Here is a 23,903-nt window from a genome sequence, read left to right on the forward strand (position 1 = left end):
TTCGAAGAAAAAAAGTCCATGTCCTAAAAATAGTAATTTTTAAGAAATATATTTGCCATAGTCTGAAACTCCAGATGCCCTGTGGACCATTTTACAGGCTGCTCCTTTTACATGAGTGTCTATGACAAAAAGGGCTTTTTGGGCTGCTGGCTGCAATATCACGGCCTGCCACTAGCACAACTGGAGACGGGTGTAAAGGGGCGGACCCCCCCACTGGCGGTGGTCTCGTCCTCCTCCTCCGCACACTTCCCATCATGCCTTGCTGCAGCGCCGCGCCGTGTGTCTGTGGGAACAACGGGGAGCTGCTGATGCTGGAGCTAAACGCGTCATCGTCCGGGGCCTACCACTTTCAAACGGGGAAGATTCTTTCAATGTGAGCCGAAAATGACCAGAGAATGCTCACAAATACATGTACAGACTGCTGCTTCTTTGTTTATTCTTTTGGAAATGTGCTCATGTTTTTTTATATTTATATCTACAAATACAATTAAAATAACTTGAATTAAAAAAAAACAATCTAATAAAAAAAACTCTGACAATATTGTTTAACTTCTTATATTCATATTATATTTACATTATAAGATTAGATTAGATTTCACAAAAAAATAATAATGATAAAAACAATAGGCTCAGACCAACAAAAAGGAGTCAAATAACTATAACTGACATTTCCACATTATTACTTAAGAATATCTTTCATTTCAGGGACAGGCTATAATTATAAGACATTAGAAAATATAGGTATAGCCTATATAAAATATGGATGCTTTTGCAATTTGGAACATTTTTAGACAGACAAAGCTCGTTTATTCTCAAAAAAAAAAAAAAAAAAAAAGCCAAGTAGAGCCTCTCCTCTCCTCTCGTGCTGCTGATAAAGCTGCGCTAAGTTTAGTGCGTTCCTAAATTCCTTACGTCAGAATCCTTATCAAATGCTTAAAATAATACGGGGTTTACGCAGTTGTCCCTTGACGGTAACGCACAAAAGTGGAAACAAAGTACTTTTACGCACGGCTGAAGGACAGAAAGCGAAAGGAGCGAGTGCAGACTGAGATGTTTACATTAGTTTCTGCGCGCACGGCTATCAGATCAAAGTTTTCGTTGATTTCCAGGAAAAAGACAAAGAAATAACGGAATCAGACTAAACTTACCCCTTGGCGTGTTTTCCAGCGACACCGGCGTTTCCAAAGCAGCGCTCGCGGACCTGGGCTCGGTTTCTGTCTCGGTTTGTGTTTTTCTTGTCGTTTGAACTGTGAATGTTGTAATGAAGTGAAGAAGTGGCCGCGCGCTGAGCAGCAGCTGACAGCCTCCGCAGCCTCTCCCCTCAAAACACACACAGGAAACAGCGCCGCGGAAGAACTGGCAAGTTAGAGGTCAGACACGCGCACCGGAAGTACTTCAAAATAAAACGGCTCAAACAGGAAACACTTCTTAGCGATGAACTGATTTAGATATTCTCACTCGTGTTTTGTTTTCTTTACTTTGTGGTGTCGTGTGTGTATTTAACTTTTAAAGGTCCTAAATCATGCTAAAATCGACATTTTAGAGCTTTTAGCCATGTTGTTTTGCTATTTCCTCATCAAAAACACCCCCAGAGTGGTTTGTGGCTTCATTCACGCAGCTCTCAGTAATCCTCCTGAATCCTGCTCTCTGAGGCTCCGCCCTCTGCTGGTGAACGACTGACCTGCTCAGTTGTGCCGTCACAGCAGAACGGAAGTGCTCGACGTCTGTAATGTAATGTCTTACAGCATGATTTTAATTTGTAAAACAGCTTTTTCACTATTTCTGTCGTAAGAGAGACCTTCCAGGTCAGCTGAGGCCAAAACAAAAACATCCCTGAGCGTCTGAACAGATCAGTCATGTTTGTGCTGCAGCTGAAGATGGAGCTCGTTATAACTGGACTAGAGGTTAGATTTTAGACCCGAGCCCGAGCCCGGCCCGAGCCCGACCCGACATTCGGGCCGGGCCGGGCCGAGATTTCCCGCATGAGAGTCGGGCTCGGGTCGGGTCGGGCTCAATTTTTTTTTTTTTTTTTTTTAGAGGAGAGGAGTCCGGGAGGGAGGTGGTGCAGGTGCGGGGGGCGGGCGCACGTGCTGCTGTGTTGTCACGTTTAAGCAGCATGTTCAGGCTGTGACACCGGCGCCACACAGAGAACATCACTCTAAGCTCTTTCTCTCAGGACAGCGTTTCATTAACAGTGGATAAATAAGCAGTTTGGTTCCTGTTACTGCGTAAAAAGTAGCTTTTGTAGAGCGCCATGTTTATGAAACATGAAGGAGGAGAGAGAGAGACGGAAAAGAGGAGACAGACACATTGAGCTGCTCCGCGCCGCGTACGTCTCTGCCCACCCAGGTATGTCCGCTACTGCTGCGTGCACGTATGCCGTGCGCGTAGCCACGTACCTTGCAAACATGGTTCTGCTGTGCAGATGCACTTATCTGAGCCTTATATAAATAATTATTTACGTCGGGTTTGTTTCGGGTTCGGGCTGACAATTCACGTTAATTGCTCGGGCTGGGTCGGGTCGGGCTTTATAACCGCGGGCTCGGGTCGGGCTTGATTTTTTGGGCCCGATCTAATCTCTAAACTGGACACACCTGTTCTTTATTCTTAACTAACGATAATGTCACAGAGAAAAAGAAGCGCGTTTGGCTACGAGGACGGGAGTTTGTTCAACCTTTTTCAAGAAGAGGCCAATCGAAGTTGTTTTTTTCTCCGGGATTCAGCGACTTTCACCAAAATATTGTTTTTCTGTGAATGTCTCTGATGGATGTTTGTGAACCTTCGCCAGAACCAAAGTGGATTAACTTTTATAACCAACGCGAGTCCCATAAAACAGCGATGGAGCAGAGCAGTGAGTCAATCCAAGCACGTGTTAGCTTGTGTGTTAGCATATTAGCATGTGTGTTAGCATATTAGCATGTGTGTTAGCATATTAGCATTTGTGTTAGCCATTTATGAAGCTGTTTTGCAGATGTCAACTCCATATAACTGCATCGTGAAGTAACTTCACTTACTGCTGTTTATTTATATTACGGTAAAGTATGTGCGGAGAGAGGGGGCGGAGTTAACGGAATCGAAGCGTTGTGTCTTCCGGGTTTGAAAAATACCTCCAGAAAACACTTATATTTATCACAAAAATGAGTGCTCCATAATGGTAGAGGTACAATATATCATATAAATGCCTATACTTAACTTTGGAATGGCTAAAATAGCAGGATATAGATCCTTTAATAAAGGTCGGGATTGAAGCAAAGATTTATGTGATTCAAAATAAACCATTTGTACTTATATTAAATCGTCAACAGACCAGTTGAACCCACTGACAGTGTATTTCTCAAAATATACTGGAAGCAGAAAACGATTGCCTCGATCTATGTCACTTCCTGTTGGTGTCCCATAAGGAAGTGAAACTATAAACATCACGAATAATGTCTAACTAAAGAAAACTGGGTAATTTTTTTTTTAGCAAAATTTCTAATATAAATCAGTTAACTATGTTTTAACAAAAAAAGTGTCTGCTGTGTCATTATGCACTTTAACAAGTAAAATACTGGCAATATTGTTCACATAAAACATGGACACTGGATAATACAGTGTTAGATTGCCACTAGTAGTGACAGTTGAGTTCATTTACTGTTTTTATATATATAATTTTGCCCATGAAGTTTAAAGGGCTGTACTGTTTTTTTTACTACCAAATTTGTGCAGTGCAAAAGCAGATATTACTGGAGAATAAACTGCGCTGAGTGTCATAAAGCCTTTTTTTTTTTATCAATGGTGACAGCTGTTTTTTACATTACCAGAAAAGTTGTGAAACCATAGAAATAATAGAAATGGTCTTAAGCTCTGAGCTTGTACCTGCAAATGTGTACCCCCATACAAATAAATATGTGAAAAAGGCGCTATACTAAACTATGGAGAGGTACAGTGGGAAGAAATAAGTGTGTGAACCGTTTGGAATTTCACACAAATTCTGCCTAAATTGCTCATAAGATGTGGTTTGATCTTTATTTAAACCACAAGAATGAGTAAACAGCGTCAAATACCACCCAAGTAATTACATGTCTAATTGCCATAACATGGAAACATTCACAGGACAGGGAGGAAAGAGTAAGTGAACCTCCTGGTTAAGGACTCTCCAAGAGCTAATTAGACAAATGTATGGGAGAACGCCACGGAGACATTGCTGCACTTGAAAGAATGATGGAACTTGAGGAAGGAACACACAACGTCATGTGTGGAGGAAAAATCATCACCTACATCAAAACCTTCTCCTCACTGTGAAGTCTGGAGCAGGAGAATCTTGGTGTGGGGCTGTTTTGTTGCTTCAGGGCCTGAACAACAGCATCAATTGAAAAAATAATTTGATCAAGTTTATCAAGATATTTTGCAGAACAACTTGAGGCCATCTCCCAACAGTTGACACTCAAAAGAGGATGGGAGCTGCAACAAAACCGACCCAAAGCACGAAAGCAAATGAACTTGAGAATGGTTTCAGAAGAATAAAGCAGCGTCAAAGTCCTGACCGAACCCCACTGAGATGCTGGCATGACCTAAAGAAAGCCATTCACACAGTGCTGCAACCTGACGTACTGGACATTGGATGTGATTCCAACCCACAAAAATTAAAAACTTGAACTGAATTTGAGTTAGCATTTTGCTAACTTAGCTAATTTGTATCTAAAGTAAAATCTCAAAAGGTCTGAGCAGTCATTAATCATTTCTAAGGAGGCTTGGACCTAAAAGCGGTTGACAACGCCTGAAAACATCTGGGTTGTTGATTATTTGCGATGTTTGAGGCTAATGCTAACAGCTATAAAGACAGTACACTGAGCAGCTAACGGACTCTGAAGAGTTGACCGAACGCCCCGACTTGCTAGAACCTTTCATTTAGAGAGCTCAACAAATGTCCATTCATTCAAAAAAATATCTTTATTGATTAGGTACAATTACTTTATAATTAACTAACTATATAAATAAAGATCTTCTTCTTCTTCTTCTTCCAATCATGGATACTGTCTTTCAATTTAAGTACCCTGGGTACTCTCTCTCTCTCAGTTGAAGTGTCCTGTGTACTCTCTCTCAGCTGAAGTGTCCTGTGTACTCTCTCCTCAGCTGAAGTGTCCTGTGTACTCTCTCTCAGCTGAAGTGTCCTGGGTACTCTCTCTCAGCTGAAGTGTCCTGGATAGTCTCTCCTCAGCTGAAGTGTCCTGGATACTCTCTCTCAGCTGAAGTGTGCCGGGTACTCTCTCTCAGCTGAAGTGTCCTGGATACTCTCTCTCAGCTGAAGTGTCCCGGGTACTCTCTCTCAGCTGAAGTGTGCCGGGTACTCTCTCTCAGCTGAAGTGTCCTGGATAGTCTCTCCTCAGCTGAAGTGTGCCGGGTACTCTCTCTCAGCTGAAGTGTCCTGTGTACTCTCTCCTCAGCTGAAGTGTCCTGTGTACTCTCTCTCAGCTGAAGTGTCCTGTGTACTCTCTCTCAGTTGAAGTGTCCTGTGTACTCTCTCTCAGTTGAAGTGTCCTGTGTACTCTCTCTCAGCTGAAGTGTCCTGGATAGTCTCTCCTCAGCTGAAGTGTCCTGGATACTCTCTCCTCAGCTGAAGTGTCCTGGGTACTCTCTCCTCAGCTGAAGTGTCCTGGATAGTCTCTCCTCAGCTGAAGTGTCCTGTGTACTCTCTCCTCAGCTGAAGTGTCCTGGGTACACTCTCTCAGCTGAAGTGTCCCGGGTACTCTCTCTCAGCTGAAGTGTCCTGTGTACTCTCTCTCAGCTAAAGTGTCCCGGGTACTCTCTCTCAGCTGAAGTGTCCTGTGTACTCTCTCCTCAGCTGAAGTGTCCTGTGTACTCTCTCCTTAGCTGAAGTGTCCTGTGTACTCTCTCCTCAGCTGAAGTGTCCTGTGTACTCTCTCCTCAGCTGAAGTGTCCTGTGTACTCTCTCCTCAGCTGAAGTGTCCTGTGTACTCTCTCCTCAGCTGAAGTGTCCTGTGTACTCTCTCCTCAGCTGAAGTGTCCTGGATACTCTCTCTCAGCTGAAGTGTCCCGGGTACTCTCTCCTCAGCTGAAGTGTCCTGGATACTCTCTCTCAGCTGAAGTGTCCTGTGTACTCTCTCCTCAGCTGAAGTGTCCTGGATACTCTCTCCTCAGCTGAAGTGTCCTGGATACTCTCTCTCAGCTGAAGTGTCCTGTGTACTCTCTCTCAGCTGAAGTGTCCTGGATACTCTCTCTCAGCTGAAGTGTCCTGTGTACTCTCTCTCAGCTGAAGTGTCCTGTGTACTCTCTCTCAGCTGAAGTGTCCTGTGTACTCTCTCTCAGCTGAAGTATCCCAGGTTCTCTCTCTTAGCTGAAATGTCCCGGGTACTTTCTCCTCAGCTGAAGTGTCCTGGATACTCTCTCCTCAGCTGAAATGTCCTGTGTACTCTCTCTCAGCTGAAGTATTCCAGGTACTCTCTCTCAGCTGAAGTATTCCAGGTACTCTCTCTCAGCTGAAGTGTCCCGGGACGCTGTCGGGGACGTGGTGCATGTCGCGGGTCATGTTGCTCTTCTCCTTGAGCTTGGCCTGCAGCAGACTGTGCTCCACCACGCCCATCCGCACCTCCATCTGCTGCGTCTCCTGCCTCAGCCTCGTCACCGACTGCTTGATGCGCACCACGGGAGCTGCAGGGGGAGCACACGGCCGGGTTAGACCGGGACACCGGACAGAGGTCCACCAGCACCAGCTTACCTCCGTCAGACATGCTGCTGCCCCTCTCCTCCATCTCCTGCTTCACCTTCTCCAGCTCCTCACTGATCTGACACACGCAACAGGAACAAACTGTTACTCCTATGATTTTACTGTCCATCTGTGGTCCTATCTATCCATCCATCTATCCGTCTATCTATTTCATCTGGAGCAATACAAAATACTTGGATGTTGCGCTGACTGACCTCGGCCAGGACCCTGGTTCTCTCTGTGACTCCGCCGCTGGCCTGTTGGTAGCGCTCTTTCACCTGAAACACAGCAGAATGAACTGACAGGACAGGCTGCTGTACAGAAACACGGAGCGTTGACCGACCTCTCGGAGTTGGGCCTGAGCGCTGCGGTACTGCTGGATCAGACCCTCCAGCTGGTTGTTGATGTACTTCTCTCGACTGCTGACCTTCTCCAGAGTCTTGCTGATGTCCTCCTGCAGTTTGTCCAGGTGCCCCTTCACAAAGAATCCCACGATCCAGATCAATCGGTTAAAATGCTTGATTTTGCCGGCCATTTTTCCAAGAGTTGCAATGAAAAGTTGTGGGTTTTTTTCAGCTTAAGGGGAGACACTACAGGCAAAACTATTTTTTTTTCAGTTTTCAGGTTTTGGGCCAAATTGGTCTCTGAACATATAAGCTTTCACCCGGAAACAAAAAATATACCTAATCTTCACAATGACATGTTTAAATATAGTGCTGATTCAATGTTCCCCCATAGACTTATATGGGACAATGCAATTTCAAGGGCCTTTTTCTCAAAACACATGTTTCTGTCATTGTGGCGACACTATGTCCACGTCAGTCGGACCTAAAGACTTCACCTTTTCCAGCCTTGGACTGAACAATATGTGGAAGATTTTTTCAGAGGGATTTTTTATTATCTAATCCCTAGCCTGATTTATTGAGTTTTGAATGTCAAAAAATAAGGCGAAAATAAAATGTGTACACATTTTTCCACTAAAAAACAGATTTTTTTTTTTAAAAACTAAAAAAGAAATCTGAAAAAGTCTCGGTAACTCATTTATCAATAAAATGAAACCACAAATTTGAATGTAGCTCTATCCATTATTTTAGATTTTGTTGCCGAAAGAACACCTTGTTCTTATATGAAAAGATAAAAATGACAGAAAACTTGCAATGTATTTTTTTTCTCACATTTATGCCAGTTAATCTACAGCAAAAGTTTCAAATTGATATCTGTAAAAAAAAAAAATGTTTCCCTATTCACCTGCAGTGTCTCGCCTTAAAACAATATATTATTACATAAAAATCAAGGAGCAGCAGCAGATCCAGGAGCCCTCGCTTCAGTCTGAATTACTTAAATCCGCGGAGGCACTGGACACCTCTTCCTACGTACAAGTATGACAAGTAAAATGGACTAGTTACTTTAGGTGCGGGAAGTATGTAGTTACAGTAAATTCCAGCAGAGGGCACACCTTTTCCTAGCAATGACCATAAGAATGGAACTTAGGTACCAGCAGACTATAAAACCCAAAAGACCTCATGTAAATCTCTGTATAATGTAAATCAGAGTGTTGAGTGGTGTCTAGAGTGCAGAAGTATACGGGATAACTGAAACATGGGCAAATGAAAGCAAACACCCGCAGGTCTGGGTGTGATGGGGACCCGGTGCATCACTAAAGTGTGATATCCTGTATGTGCGTGTTGACCGTGTGTAATCTCACCTTGGCATCTTGCAGTGAGGAGTTGATGCCGTCTCTGTGCTGGTGCATCTGATCAACATGGATTCTCCAGTCCTGAGGAGACACAAGCCACTCCAGCTCACTGGTCATACTGCCATTGTGCCTTTAAGCATGACACTTCAGCAGCTCTGAGCTAGTTTGTCATTGTCATTTTAAAGTCTGCGTCTCTTGTCACCCAAGGAGCGCTGTGTTTGGCTGCATGCTCCACTCTTCCCCCAACAAATATAACTTATGCAGGCGACAGTATGTGTCTTGTATCTTGCAGTAAGGAGTTGATGTCGTCAACCCTAACCCTCTGTGACAATAGTGCCGCAGTTAGCTAGCCTGCGCTTTAGCTGTGTGGAAATTAAAACATAAGGCCTTCCTCTTTGGTAACATCTACAACAATGCAGTCCGTTTTATCCACTGATGAGATGAATTTGTTAAATGTTGTGTTTAGGCTAAAGGTTCATAGACAGAAACATGAGTGCAGTCTAGTTTGTTTACAAAAGGCATCTCTGCTACTGAACAACCGCCTGCTGTTGTAAAACCCTGGCATTGAAGCTACATTTAGTCATGTTGTTAAATATCTTCAGGTGTTTCGGTTGAACCTATTGACACAGGAAAAAACTAGACAAAGTGCCCAGGAAGTCAACAACAGAATTTGTTTTTTTCATGGAAAGATGTTGGTGTTTGGTGTTTGTGGAACTAAGACACAAAAGCAAAACAAAAAGGCACTCCTCCCACATCATAATTCTCTATTTGCATTTAAAAAGCATTTATTGTGCTGGGCTGATGAATCTTAAAATCTTACTAACTTCATTCCTTCCATAGAGAGTAATGGGGTGCTGGGTGTTTGCTCCCCTTTCAGAGCCAATAAAAAAGCATTAACTAGTGCCTGCTAACTTTTAAGCTATGGTCAAACTTGTTCACCGTTTACGCAGTTTCATGAGCTGTCCTCGCTGGACATTGTCGCAGAAAAGCTGGAATATATGGCAAGTTTACTTTAAGTGCTACCCCTGCAATAAGAGGCCGTCCGTCTCACATCTCGTCGTGTTAAATCTGGGACTTGCCCTGACCCCAGACAGGGTAAAAAAGTTACACCTGGGTGTAGGGCACAGAGGGCTTGAGCCTGAGTGGTCACAAGTCATAAAAATCCGGAAGTCGTCACTTTCAGATTTGAGTCAGACATGCACACTGCTCCTGTAGGTTTAGCAAGCTAACCAACTTAACAATAACGCTCATAACTTATCCATACTAGACCATAGATGATGATGCGTTTTCTCTGAGCTGCTTGTATATGTTCTGTATGTGAATAGTGGTTTGAAAAAGGAAGTAAATAAATGGCATTAAAGTGGATATTCCGCCTGCGTGTGCTGGACCTTGTTGTCAGTGCGGATGGTGACTTTGAGCTGGGGCAGGACCCTCTCCACCTCCAGGCTCCACTCTGCTGCATCCACTGTGGACTCCAGGATCTCCTCTGGCTTCAGCCGTGACTCCTGCTCCTGACGGGACACACATGATGACAAGAGCATGAGCTGAGAAACGCGTGAGAGAACGCCGCCAAAATCGTACCGTGTGAGAAGAGCGCAGCTTCAGAGCGTCTAGGTCCATCACATCCTCCTCCTCATCCTCCTCCGCCTCCTCCTGCGACCACAGAGCTCATCTCAAACAAAGTACCAACACACAAGACCAGACATCACACATGGCATTGACTTTACACAGTCACCTGCTGGCTACGGCTTTGACCTTTAGAACGCAGACCTATGTGGGAAAAGGCTCTGAGGAAACTTTCTGGGGTTTCAACTCGTGATGAGAATGATGAGTCGTGTCTTGCTCTAAGTCAGGGGTGCCCAAAGGTCACCCTTCGCTTCTAACTTCACCCCCATTTGGAGCTATAGGAATATGCTGGGAGAGTGACTGAGGGCACGCACAAAGACCAGACAGGTACAAATCAACTCGTCTAAGCTCTGGCAAGAACATATCTCAGTATGTAAAAATGGTGGCCTGTTCCTTTAAGCTGTTGTTCCACATAGCGCGACCCGACCGTGCACCCCACCATCTACGTTACGATGAGAACAAATGGGGACAAATGCTGCCTTCAGAAGGTATGCTACATGCAAATGTTATGCTAACACAAGCTAAAGCCGCGCTAACAGCGGCTAAATGCTAATATCGACAAAATCCCCTTTTAGAACAGCGTATGTGAAATATTAAATGGCATGACCTGCGTGTCAATAGTGATCACGTTTGTCTGGTCAGGTCACATCAGGTCAGCGCTTTGGCCACAGCCAGAGGTCGGTCCCAACACCTATACCTGGTCAGACCGGTTTGGCCCTGGCCTTTGTTATGGAAAAACTCAACACAGTGGGTGAAAGAGTCATTCGGCTGATACGCGCCTGCATGTGGAAAGGCACCTGTTGTTGCCGTTACATCGTCGTTTTAGTCTCCATTTTGCTTTTTTTTCAAAAAGCCTTTAGATTTGGGTAAACTGGTGAAAAGGCGCTCGGTTCAGGTTAAACATTAATCATGCTTCATCAAGCCGATGTACGACCAGTATTCATGTACTTCATCAGCCCACTGTATATACTGAGTCATAGTTCTAATCCGTGTCTGGCTGAAACTAAACAAACACAGTGAACGCACCACTAAGTCTTCTTCCACTTTGCTGAGGGTCAGCTCTGCCTCGTCGCCCTGCAGCTCCTCCTCCTCGGTGCTCTCTGTCGGGTAACTGGGCCTGGACACAACACAAACCAGAGCAGACGTCAGAGCGCCGGCCCGATGCAGACCCGCTCTAGGCGCAGTCAGTGAACGCACCGTTTGAAGGGGGCGCCCCTCTTCTTCAGCGCCTCCTCAGCCAGCCGGTCCAGCACGTAGCAGACATACTCTCCGCTGCCAGACTTGAGCTTGGAGGGAGGAAAGTCCACCCTCACGCCCTGTGGACAAGGAAAATTGAAAATTGCAGGTCTTAGATCGTAGAGTGAGGCACTTATCGTCGCTAGTTTTAGTTTAATCTTATTTCTCTTGATCACTTCCTGCCTCCAGCTGATGTCACTGATGATGTAAGCAGTGAAAGGGTCTATACAGAATCCCACTACTACAAAAAAGATGGTACAGGGCCTTTAACCACTGGGGCTGCACTGCTCGGACTTGACTGAGGGAAAGACTGTCTGATAGGGAGGAGAAGTGCCGTACAAAGCTCCTCAGCTCTGCCAGGATGTTGGAGATGGTGGCGTTGGGCTCGTCAGACTCCTGTGGCTCAGTGAAGCTGCGCCCCGCGGCGTTCAGCAGCCAGGCCGCCACCACGGAGAACATGAAGAACTGCTGCCCGGGGTTCGCCACCAGGTACGGGCTGGACACGAAATAATGTCTGAGGAGGAAACACACAGAGGAACCAAAGAGGCGTGCGTTACTGTGATATCAAATATGGAATTACACGTGCGGTTACAAGGGCTGGAAAACCACAAGAGCAGTGACGTGCACAGACATTTTGAGGGGCAGGTTCTGTAACTAGTAACACTAACAGACCATTGATTAATACAGCAACATACATGATGTGTTTTGCTAATTTGAAATGTATATTATCTGATTCAAACATACAAGGAAATGTCAATGTAGGAGGAAGGAAGCATTCAAAATGTATTTTCAGCTGAAGTTGGCTTAGTAGGCAAATATCTAAGAACAATAAACATTATTCATTTTTCAGTGCATTGACTGGCTCCAGAGCCTGTCAATCAAGCTCCAGAGCTCTAGAGCTCTGTGGAGGGTCTGCCCGCCCTGCGAGAGTGGGACTTCCCGCCTTTATGCCCTTTTAAGGAACAGGCTTCGTAGGAGGAGATCGAGCAGCCATGTTTCACAGACGACTCTGGACCATTACTGTGAATGGGGCTTAGTGGACACCAGCTGTCACTTGTATATTATATACATTCACCTTATTCCGCCCCGCCCACTTTTGCCACTTTTTGCTTTGTCTCGGCACTTCCGTTGTCCAGACACTTCCGGTCGAGCGCGAAGCCCGTTCATTTACACAGAGAACGAGGGAAAATATTCTCCGCTCCAATCTGATGTTCAGTCGATTGATTTGTGTAAAATGTCCAATGTTCATTTACACCAACATGTCGACACTGCTCCGTTTCTCTGAGCGGCCGAAAAACGGCTTTGTTTTCGTGTAGTGACTGATTTTATCTGGACTCCTCCAGTCTCATGTTAACAGATAGGAGAAAAGGGGCGGGCACAATTGATGGCGGCGCCCACGCGAACGTCCGGAATAAGGTGAATATGGTTTCAACCAACGTAGGGGGGATTTAATGTTGCTTTTCTTTTTTACTTTTTGAATCGATACCGTCATAATAAAACCTGATTTATATTTAAGGTGTAATTTAAAATACATCTTCAGAACATTTGGCAGGAATTGCAGGAAATACTGTCTAAGAGGGATCTAAATGAAAGAATCCGAAGGGGGGGATGCCCGCGGACTCCCCTACAGTACTCGCACCTCAGCTGAGCTCATGGTTGGTTTGTTTTAACTCTGCCTATACAGTTTGTTTGCTTAGTCCTAACACAAACTAGGGCTCTTTATTTGTGGCTCTATCAAGATAAAACATGACAAAATTGTTATTTGCTGGCCTAGTGGACTGGCTGGTTTTGGTTTATGCCTGTGTATGTTAGTCCAAAAATAATTCTTCGTTATAACAGAAGCTCTTAATCAGGGGTGTCCAAACCATTTTCATTGAGGGCCGCTTATTGAAGTGTACATGGTGTGGAAAACTTCAACTGAGAGCGTGTCCCATACCTTAATTTGAGCTTGGAACCATAAAACCTTAAAACCAGCTCTTTCCCACAATAAAAGAGGATTGATTGTGTAGAACTATGACACTTGTCGCACAAAGTAGCATCTCTCGTGATGTGTGCCAATTCAACAAGAAGCCTGAGGGCCGCCGAAAATGGGTCTCAGGGCCGCATTTGGCCCCTGGGCCGCAGTTTGGATACCTCTGCTCTAAATACTGATGCTTTTTTTGTGTGTGCTCCAAATGATGGAGTTAGACACATGTATTTCTTCATTACTTATACTTTGACAATAAGTTGTTTGGTGGAGTTTACCTTGGACAGTTAGATATTAGATATTTCATGATAGATTGTCTATTTTAGTTTACCGACGTCATTTGTAATAAAATAATAAAGAACATATCCTTTAGCTAGTTAATATTAAACTAGATTTACCCAGATGTTTACAGATTCATGATACATGTTCAGGGGGAAATCGCCTCATAATTATTGTAGAAGTGTTGGAAGCCTTGGAGAGCTTCTGTAGATCTGCCCGAGCCCCACGGCCCACTCACCGGGTCAGAGGCTTCATGTTGTGTCGGACCAGCAGCTCCTCGTAGCGCAGCATCTTGAGTTTCTCCAGAAGATTCTCCATCACCACAAACATCTCGTGCACCGCTCCGGGACCGCGGTCCTCCTCCTCTCCACCACGCCGTCCGTCCTCCGCCATCACCCCGCTGTCCTCCTGGCCCCGGGCCGGGTCAACAGGAGCGGAGTTTACGCGGATCTACGGGCGTTAGCCGCGTTAGCTTCTCAGCTAGCAGGGCCGTGTGTTTGGCTTCCTCCTGGTTGTTAGGGCAACGGCGCGCTACAGCTAATGCTAGCGGAGTCGGATACGAGCGTTGCTCATGATAAAAAATCAAAATGCTTGTTTTTGCCGTTTTCCCTTGAGATAGTTTTACAATAACGCGAATGAAGGTCAATGAAAAGTATGATAAGAGAGCGTGACATGTGTGAGAAGTTTCCCAGAAGCAGAAGTGTTGTTCTTCATTGAGGGCAGTCACACTCACACAGGAGCAGTTACCCCCCTCTGCTGGACGGCCGGGGTCACTGCACTTTTAACACATACAAAAACAGTGCTGGTACTTTACTCTGTTTACATCTAAAGGCAGTAACTTCAGTTCATATTTTGATTACCCCATCCACCTATATATAATTAACTATTTCAGGTTATTTTGTAGACACTTTTAGGTCTAATTAAATACTTAATGTTATGTGCTGAACAATAATAAAGTAACTTAAAACAACAAGCAGGCAAAAGCAGCACAACAAAGTTTGGCACAAATGGCACCACTGAATATTTCTGAGCGAAAATCTCCTCACTGACCAGCAGAGCTCACTTTTTCTATTTCCATGAACTTGTAACTTAAAGGGACACTGCGTAACATTTTGAACTATACTGTTGCCATCAGTACAATACATGCTCCTAATGACCAGCTCGACACAGAAAAGGCTATTTCCTGCAGTGAGAAATCAAAGAGTGGATTTGGATGGGAACCTAACCTGTCTAAATCTCATATTCTGCTGACTTTTGGCGACATCTCCATGGAAACGAGCTGGAGACGTACCCACTCCCGGTAATGTTATGTCATGTCTTAGGAGAGCTGAGCCGCTTACAGCAAAATCACATGTTTGTTTGAGGTATTTTTCAATGCTGAAAACATCTGTCATAAAATAAAAGCTTGTATTTCAATTTTATTTTTTGGGTCAAATTCTACGCGATGTGGCTTTAACTTAGTTACTTTTAAAATCAAAGAATCAGCAAAGTTATGTTACTTTTTCAAGGTAACTGGCAACACTGCATACAGCTACAGTGCACTTAGTTTTATTAAGAAACACATGTATGATATTGTGAAGCACAAAAGCATTTCCCAACTTCAGATTAGAACATAGCACACATAAAGTGAGCTGCTGGTGTTGCTTTGTGGAGCTTCAGTTTGCTCTCAAATAAGACATTTGGACAGCACTTGGACTTAAGTCATCTTTATTAGAAAAGTGTCCATGTGAGTCAGCAGTGGACCTCAGAGAAAGCCGTGTATTAAAACATTCAGGTTAGAATAATTTGAGCTGTAATATTGCACACTCGCGGCCATGAAGCATTTCTTGGACAATTCTATTTAGCCAAGGTCAAAAATTGCAAAAGTCTATTTTCTACACAAAAAGTAATAATTAAAAGTTAAACACTGCTTAATGTATTGTTAAAATCTATTCACTCATGTCACTCTGAAAAACCCAAGCAGCTAAACATTCACACAGTGCATCAGAGCTGGCTCAGCCTGGACTTTGAAAATGTGTGGTGGCTCTGTCTCGTAGATCCACAGCTGCGATGAAACCTCTGGAGATGAGCCACATGTAAAAAAAAAAAGGTCCAGGAGAGAGGACTGCGATGTGACCTTTGAACGAATACAAGAATCCCATGCATTCAGTTGTAGAGCTCTGACCTACAGGGCTACAGGGGCCCCATGGAGATAGGCTATTTTCTTATTTGCAAAAACTACAGTACAGCCTGAGTAATAGAAGTCTAAAGCAGTGTAGCGCACATCATTAACATCATTAACAAGTTACAAGAACTCAGTGAGTCACGTTTAGGGACAACAACAAGTCAAAGCTGACATCTGCACAACAATCTCCTCCAGGTTTGATCCTCGGGGGCCCACTTTGACCTGCGGGGCCCCCAGGCAAATGAATAGCCACGTAATGTTGAAGCTTGACATAAAAACAATTGAAAAACATGAGAAATCTTTTTGGCGGTAGAGAAAAAGCGAAGTCGGGTAGTGTGGAACAGAGTTGAGCGGTGTCTCAGGAACCAGCTGAGAACAGTTGAAGCATTTACTGACATGCCTTTCGGGACTAGGGCGAACCTTTGGCTTGTAGCATCAGGGATGTCGGACGTGGGTTGAGTTGTTCTTCTGAAGGACCAGGGGATGAACGGATGAGCGAGAAGAAGCTTCCAGGATGACTCAAACCAACCAGTCCAGTCAACTACTTTGGAGATTTGGAGATTTTTCTAATATCATGCAGCCCTAATGAACACTTTTGCTATGGTAAAACAAGGTGTACACTGACATCCAGGTAAGGTCTTTTCAAGCTGCCACCCAGGTCCTTCTGAACTGGAGAGCGGACAAATCGGACCTGTCCACCACGATCAATGACTGTTTTTGGTTGTTGCCAGTAATTGTTGCGTTACGGTGCATTTGTAAAAGCTCTTCCCGTTTGCTGAGATTGGTCCAGAGGAAATGTAACATGAGACATTCACTAACTAAACATTCTTCAATGGTCTTTTCCAGAGGTGGTCTGTAACTAAGTAAGTAGTGCTTTGCAAGAGTAGCATTGGTGTTGAGAACTTAGACTCCACAACAATTCAAAAGATAAATATAATACTTTCTACTCCACTACATTTATATAAAGGCCCCAAAGTAAAAAGTAAAAGTTGGCCACATGTCCTGTCCCATTTTAAGCTTTACAATCAGAACAGTAGGTGGCAGAGTGCAGATTTATTGTCAATGCCAGTGACTCAAAAACAAGAAAGAATTTGTTTCTGCTGTTTTGCCGTACAGGAGATTAACTTTTGTTTGATCTTAAAAATACTATACTTTAAATCAAAGGAACTTTTTAACTCATATATGTATCTACTGTATATTGTCTATAACATTTGACTTGTAGTATCTTTACGTTTACACAAGTAACACTATCGAGTAGTAGTCTTTCCTCATGAAAGAACCCGGTGACAAAGCCACAGAGGCGGGTGTCGGCCCAGCTCTCCTCGGTCGTGGTCTTCATGGTTGATTCGTGCCAAACAGCCACAGGTTCGATCATGATTCACTCCAACGTGCTCTAGAATTCTTCTTTCATTTGACTTTCATTTCACGCTGCTATCTTTCAGTTCGTCCAAAAACAGTCTCTGAGTCTCCAACTCGTCTCCTCGTTGTCTCCTCTGCACGGATGTCCTCACTCTACTCCGTTGCCGTCCGGGCCTCCTCCCTCTTGGCCCCTTCGCTGGTCACTTCGGTGTAGGTGACCCCCGCCTCAGCCTGGGCCTCCGGTTCCGCCTCGGCCCCCTCCTGCCCCTCGGCCACAGCCCGCTCCTTCTTCAGCTTGATCCGGAAGGTCTCCTTGGTGGGGGCCTTCTTGGCAATGTTCTCCTTGAGCCTCTCCCCGGACTGCTTCAGGCGCTCGCCGGCCTGGTGCATCTTCTCCCTGCGCTCCGGAGGCATCACCTTCTCGCCCAGGTTGTGGAACTTGGTGCCCAGGTTGTCCTTGGTCTTGGACATGTTCTCCTTGGAGAAGGCAGCCTTCAGGGTCTCAGTGCTCTTGGCCACGGACTTTTTGATGCGCGTAGCACGGGTTGACTCGGCCTCCTCCACGCTCAGGTAGTCCTCGTCAGAGGAGAGGTCCGCAGGGGCGTCGTAAGTGTCCGGCTCAATGTCCACAGACTCCAGACCACCACCTTTGGGTCCTTTGGTCACAGCCACCGATGGGACCTCGGTCTCACCCTGAATAAGAAGAAAAAACATTTAGGGAAGAGGGAAAGGGCAAGCTTCATTCATCTGATTGTGCCACAACATCTAGGTTTAGTTCACTGTAACCCACGTGATCTAATCAGCCACACTCGGTGAGTTGGTGGACATTCATCCAATCAGAAATGTATACATACTTTATGGCTCCACTCCGAATCTACTTCTGACTTAGTAACTGCGCTCACAGTCGGTCTTCATTGTCTATAAGCGTTACATCTGCACTGAACCTCATACTTGAAAAGTTTACTTTCAGAATCGGCTCTTGGGTATTTGATTGAAATGATACATTTGTGCCACATTATTTTTTGAAAAACCTATTGTTTAACATTTAGATCAAGTAAAATCCTGGATAGCACACTTCAGAGTTCAGAGAGCAACATTAGCATTGCATAGAAAACACAGAGACTCAACTGCTGCACGCTTCTGGCTAATCTGAAGTTATCTTATAGATCAAGGGTGGCTCTCGGCCAATCAGAGTGCAGCTCTTTGCATGACTGGAGATGTTTAATACAATGCGGTTCTTTGCAAAAGAATTGGTACATACTGTATTTCCCATAAACTGTAACAGTCTTTAAGAATCTTGATCAAAATTCCAACCATAGTCCTACAGACCCTGTTTTCATCTCTACACGCATGAATGAGAGTCCGTATCTCCCTCCTTTTCGAGGCGGCGTGTAAAAGGTGCCCGTGCAGCCTCACTCACAGCAGGATGTAGGTTAAACAACAGGCAGGCAGATCGTGGCTCTGGGATCAGCTCCCGTGTGTTTCAGGTTTCTGATTTATTTGATGAAAGTTGGCCTCATATTCGCAGAAAAAGATAAAAAATTCGGAAATAGAAAAAAACGCTCTAATGCTCTAATGAAGAATATGAGGCAAAACGCGACATCGTAACGCGGAAATACACAAAGTCGTTGCCTTTTCTTTCACATGTGACTGAAACTGTAACAAATGCAACTTAAAACCGACTCTCAGATCCTCCAGAGGCTCCTGGTTAAACTTTATGAACTTTGTGCAGCCTAGAGTGCGTTCTCTGCACAGTCCAGTCAGGACCAAACTGCAGGCACTGAGCGCACAGGCCAGGGCCAATCAGAGGGCCCCACACACAAATGCACTCCAGCATAAAAAAAAAAAGTTTATATAATAATAATAATTACATTTATTTCAATCTTGGTTATACAATTATTAAAAGAAAAGAAAAAGGCCAGGCATAAAGTTGTAGTTTATTGTGATTAAATATAATGGTCACATTATATTTAATAAACTACAGCCCCTGGATCTCGTGAATGATCGGTGCCTTTGTGGCTCATCACAAGATCAATTTGGAAAATTTCGGCTCTGACTAGTTGGGCACCCCTGTCATAGATGATTATCCTCTGTCATATCTTTAAACTTGTGATGTCTTAATTTATCAAAGTCTATTGACATCTTTAGTGAGATTTTTCCATGACATGGCGCCTGTTGTGTTCCCTGCTGCCGGCTGGCGGCGCTGCAAGTATAAATGACTGATCAGATTAGCTTCCTGTTCCCTGACCTCAAGCACCTCCTGCTTTGTGCACACCACGGCTCTGGTTCCAGGTACAGTCCATTTATGAAGTTATTATCATACAACTTTATAGATTCATATCAGGCTCTCCTCTATGTTCGCGTGTCCTCAGGGCCGTAGGTGAAGGTATGTTGATGCAGCTACTGTTTTAGTCTTACTGTTAGCCTCGGTATAACTCGGTGTATTATGTGTAGCCTGTGGTGTGGTTGGCTTCTCCCGGCCAACCTAAAAGCTTTCCGCTCTGGCCTACCAAGTCAGGAAACGCTATGTTTTGGCCACTAAGCTTCATGCAGCTAACCTGGCTAGCCTGTTGCTGTTTCTAACAAATCACTTAGCCTTATTCCTAGGTACTTGTGGCATGGAGCCCAGGGACACTGTGTACCAACTGCTGCTCTGAATCATTCTGTGATTATGCTTTGTTCACTTTCTGTTTGACCTCTGATAGAACTTTATGTTCAGTACATAAATCAGTACAAATCAGTGCTGGACTGAAGCCGATCTACATGCATGTATAGACTCTACTCTGCACACCTTTCTTTTTCCACCACACACACACAAGCATTTGTTGTGGGAGGCGCCCCCACAGAGGAGCACACTGTACAGATCGTTATTAAACGATTTTAGAGCCGCGATGAGAACAAATGTGTATAAATGCTGCCACTGTTAGGTAATCTGCTGTTTAAATTATGTTTTGGAGCTGTTTGACTGCCGTTGTGTGTAAAGCTAGTTTACACACAAGCTTTACACGCCGTTGTGTGTAAAGCTAGTTTACACACAACAGAACAGAATCACATATTTGCTGATATGTGATTCTGTTTCATGGATATGTGCTTCTGTTTCATGGATATGTGATTCTGTTTCATGGTCATTTTCCGGGCTGAGTTTTTTTTCTAGCTCCACCCGCCCGCCACACTTGCATTTCACTGCTTTTGGAAAATGTTAGTGCTAGATTGTCTGCAGGAGAGACGGTCAGCTCTGATTTTTGATAGATCTATGTTTAAAACAAAAATAACCTAACCTTTATCCATATCCCTGTTCCTAACCCTAACCTGACCTAAATGCCATGAAATCACATCCCATGTTTCTACAGTAGACCGTCCCTTCCAAGCCGACGACCTAACAATAGCCTTTAGAAAAAAACTGCAAAACTCCAGACCCCCATGAGAGTGACCAACAGGTGGCACTGTGGGTCTAGGATCAAGCTGTACTTCTACTAGTTTAAGCTAGCATTGACCTGTGGAGGTGAGGAGCCAGACCCTTTTCTCTTTTACCATTTGACCTTTGCTCCACTGCACTTCATTTTATTTGAGCCTTTCCTTTTCCTAGTGCTTAATGGATTCAACTAAACCGTTAACAAACAAGAAAGGCATTGTTTATTCTCATGAAGCAATTCCACAACCAGAGACGGCTGTTGCTAATAAGCTAGCTTTGTTTTAACTTTACCTGAGCTGTTAAATACGAGGCGAAGTGCTCGGTTTCCTTGATCCACTCTTATTGAAAGGGTTTTTGTGGAAGCCATCTTGAACAGACTGGACAGGAGCAGCAGGAGTCCGTCTGAACAGGAGGTGTAGCAGGAGGACACAGTGTGAAGCTAATGCTCTCCGCCGTGTGCTCAACACTCGTGTGATCGCACCGGGACAGGGATGATACTGACGGCAGGAGCTGCAGGGAAAGCTCCACAATATTCTACATTTTGGGCCAGTTTGCTCTCTTGGCTGGAGACAGTAAAACGATATACCGGTATATAAAAAAAGGAAAGGTTTAGGTACTACTGGTAGCCTATTGAAAACATAACAGTATCAAAAACAGGTAGCCTACAGAAGAAAATCTGATTTGTTTAGAGATTAAGTTTTCATACAGCATTAAAGGAAGTGACTTGTCAGCTCAGAGGATTGATACAGATTTAAAACAGAATGTCTTTTGTGGGATAAATGAACGTTATTGTTCTTTTTTCTGGTTCTAGACAACACATATTTTAGTGTAGGTACCAAAGGTAACCCAGTCCTAATAACTGTTATTTTTCTTTTCGTAAAGTACTTCGGTAGGCCTAACATTTAAAGTGATAGTCTGTAAGTTTGCAAAGTGAGGAGAGAGGAGAGTGAAATTTGAAAGAAAAAAATCTAACTCCTCCCACTTTAATCAGAAAGCACTTCTTTGTTTGGAAAATGAGGAGAGCAGAAACAAGCTCCTGGTTCACAGGAAAAGCTCGTCTCATTGGTCGATGCAGGAGGAGACTAGACTCTAGAAGATGGGACTTTACAAAAAATAATAAGGAGTAAGGAGTTGCATAATTATCATTTTATTTCAGCAACAATGATTTTGTTGTTTGTTTGTTATTTTTATTTGAATTTTTAAGCTATTGACAGGAAGTGACATAGATCAAGTTAAATTCAATAGCAGTTTGACTCACTCATTTCCCATTGACTTAACATGCTCGGCACAGCAACTGTTTAAAATTGTTTGCCTTTATCTATGTCACTTCCTGTCAGTCCAATAAGGAAGTGAAACTATAAACATCACAAAAATGGTCAAACTAAAGAAATCTGAGTAAAATCTTTAGCAAAACATACATAATATTTGTATAAATGTGTCTATTGTGTCACTTTAATAACGACTAAACAGACAGCTTAACTCATAATGAATTCACACACTTAAAGGGACTATAAAGAGTTTAAAAATGTTAAAATTAAGTATTTTCCTCCCCCTACATGTTCCAGCCATGTCCTAGTGTGTAGAATGAGCTCAGACCTGTTCGCCACAACTGCCTCTAAAATCCTGTACGGTCACTCAAAAATGTGTCACTTCGGCCCGAATTGCCGTCATGCACGAGCTTAATATAGAAGGTGCAGTTACACATATGGCCTGAGGTGGCAGTAGTGAGTATAAAATGGCGAACTTGCTTCCAGCCCCTTTAACTAAAGGATTGTTCATCATGAATTAAGTGTTAACTCATCAATTATTGAGGATAAGTAAGTAAGTAAGTAATATAATGTTTCCAGTTCATTTATTTTGTCACCAAAGGCTTTTGTAAAGTAAAGGCAGGATTTCGTGGAAAACCAGATGCCGTGTGCTGCTGCTTTTAGTGTCTCAGCATCGCACATTTGTATCCACCTCTGAGGCAGAAGTGTCTCCAAAGTGTGGTTCATTTTTATGACTGTCACTCTCTAACGATGAACCTGTCTGTTCCAAGGCGATAAAGCTACTGCGCGCTGTGCCATCTGACGTACAGGGATCAGAGCTAGAAACGAGTTGGAGCAGGGGCCACATGTCTATGCTCAAACACCTCCTCCTCTGGCAGATACCTCAACTCTAAGCAACTCTTGTGCTGTTTGTAGTGCCCTCTTCTGGCAAGAGGAGCAAGTAACCATAATGACCATTTTTAACAACAGCATGCTAACAAATCATTGGTGATGGACGCGGTTTGAGTCCAGACCCAGTGTTAATTTTGTGTCATAAATAGAGTTCAAACTCAAGTAAAAGTTGTTCACGAGACTAAAACTGTGACTAAAAGGCCCAGATATCGACTCAAATCTGACTAAATAAAAATGAAAAGAAGAGACTAAAATCATCCAAACTTCCAATGACAGTTTGAGAGAGCCTCAGATCATTTACATTCACAGCTCTGAGCTTTGTTCATGTGGAGAACAAACATAAAGCAGAGGTCCTTGATTAAATATGATAAATATTATAAAAGCAAAGCTGACTAAATTCATCTTTGATTCAGTCGAATAAATTTAAGGGCAATTTTAGTCGACTAAAACTAAAATTGAAGAGAGTTATTTGACTGAATCTGGACTAAGTGACATTTTTTTTCTAAGGACTAAGACTGTATGTCAAAATTAACATTGTGCAGAACATCACAGAAATGGGTTCATGAGTTTATGGACTTTGAAAAATCTAAATTCTGGATTGCTACCCGCCAAAATCTGGACATTACAGATCAGAGCACTTTCTTTGGGAGAAGAAGAAACCATCCAAGTGAATGGGATCATTCAAACCTTCGAAAGATATAACATTACAGAAAGTTCAAAAAAGATGTCATTGTACAAAGATTTAAAGACCCTAAACCTTATTATTTTTTCCTAACAGTGGAATCAAAGTTTTTGTAAAGACTCTTTTTTTTTTTTAGAAATGTGTTGTGTGAGTTTGAACCAAATAACAACGGTACACAAAAACAAAAAACACTTCCGCATTTTGGCGCTGCCCGCTCATGCCGCTCCTTCTCACCTGGTAGATGACCACTCTGAACTTGTTCCTGGTCAGCAGCTCGTCCTGCGTGGTCTCCACCTTCTTGACCCGGGCGTTCTGCTTCTCCACGCGGCTGCGCACCTCCTTGACGTTGGCGCTGACCTTGCGCGTCTTCTGCAGCAGCTTGTCCACGGTGCCGCTGGTGTCTCCGTGGTCCTTGGCCAGCTTCAGCACGTCCCCCTGGATGCTCTTGATGCTGCCCTCCAGCTCCTGCTGCCGCTCCTCCATGCGCTGCTGACAGGCCTGCACGTTGTCGATGATGCCGGCCACGCGCTCCAGCAGCGACAGGATGGTCAGGGCGCTGATGGGGTTCCCCGCCTCATCCTCCACGCCCACGATCTCCAGCTTCTTCTGGGCTTCCAT

General features: G+C 44.0%; 2 protein-coding genes across 9 annotated transcripts; both read right to left on the reverse strand.

Moving 5' to 3' along the window:
• Nucleotides 1-5,588: 5,588 nt before the first annotated feature.
• ift57 (intraflagellar transport 57 homolog (Chlamydomonas)) lies at nucleotides 5,589-13,981 on the reverse strand. 8 transcript variants are annotated; one of them, XR_013793564.1, is made up of 13 exons: nucleotides 13,748-13,981; nucleotides 11,604-11,778; nucleotides 11,226-11,344; nucleotides 11,055-11,145; nucleotides 9,984-10,055; nucleotides 9,791-9,913; nucleotides 8,412-8,483; nucleotides 7,050-7,181; nucleotides 6,922-6,984; nucleotides 6,719-6,785; nucleotides 6,470-6,651; nucleotides 6,017-6,074; nucleotides 5,704-5,730 (listed from the first exon to the last, which is right to left on the reverse strand). XR_013793564.1 is itself a non-coding variant. In XM_079570249.1 (12 exons), the coding sequence occupies exons 1-11, from the start codon at nucleotides 13,900-13,902 to the stop codon at nucleotides 6,476-6,478; spliced, it is 1,245 nt and encodes a 414-aa protein (XP_079426375.1). In that variant the 5' UTR covers nucleotides 13,903-13,981; the 3' UTR covers nucleotides 5,589-5,615; nucleotides 6,470-6,475. The 8 variants fall into 8 exon arrangements, 7 of the variants coding, with proteins under 7 accessions (XP_079426375.1, XP_079426377.1, XP_079426371.1 ...); XM_079570249.1 differs by lacking the exons at nucleotides 5,704-5,730; nucleotides 6,017-6,074 and adding an exon at nucleotides 5,589-5,615; XM_079570251.1 differs by lacking the exon at nucleotides 5,704-5,730 and having other exon boundaries at nucleotides 5,930-6,072; nucleotides 6,497-6,651.
• A 2,884-nt stretch (nucleotides 13,982-16,865) lies between these two features.
• cavin4a (caveolae associated protein 4a) lies at nucleotides 16,866-23,903 on the reverse strand (the record flags this gene model as incomplete). The annotated part of the gene is made up of 2 exons (XM_079570175.1): nucleotides 16,866-17,725; nucleotides 23,520-23,903. The coding sequence occupies 2 exons, from the start codon at nucleotides 23,901-23,903 to the stop codon at nucleotides 17,186-17,188; spliced, it is 924 nt and encodes a 307-aa protein (XP_079426301.1). The 3' UTR covers nucleotides 16,866-17,185.

The sequence above is a fragment of the Gobius niger genome (genome assembly GCF_951799975.1).
Source record: "Gobius niger genome assembly, chromosome: 13".
NCBI lineage: Eukaryota > Metazoa > Chordata > Actinopteri > Gobiiformes > Gobiidae > Gobius > Gobius niger.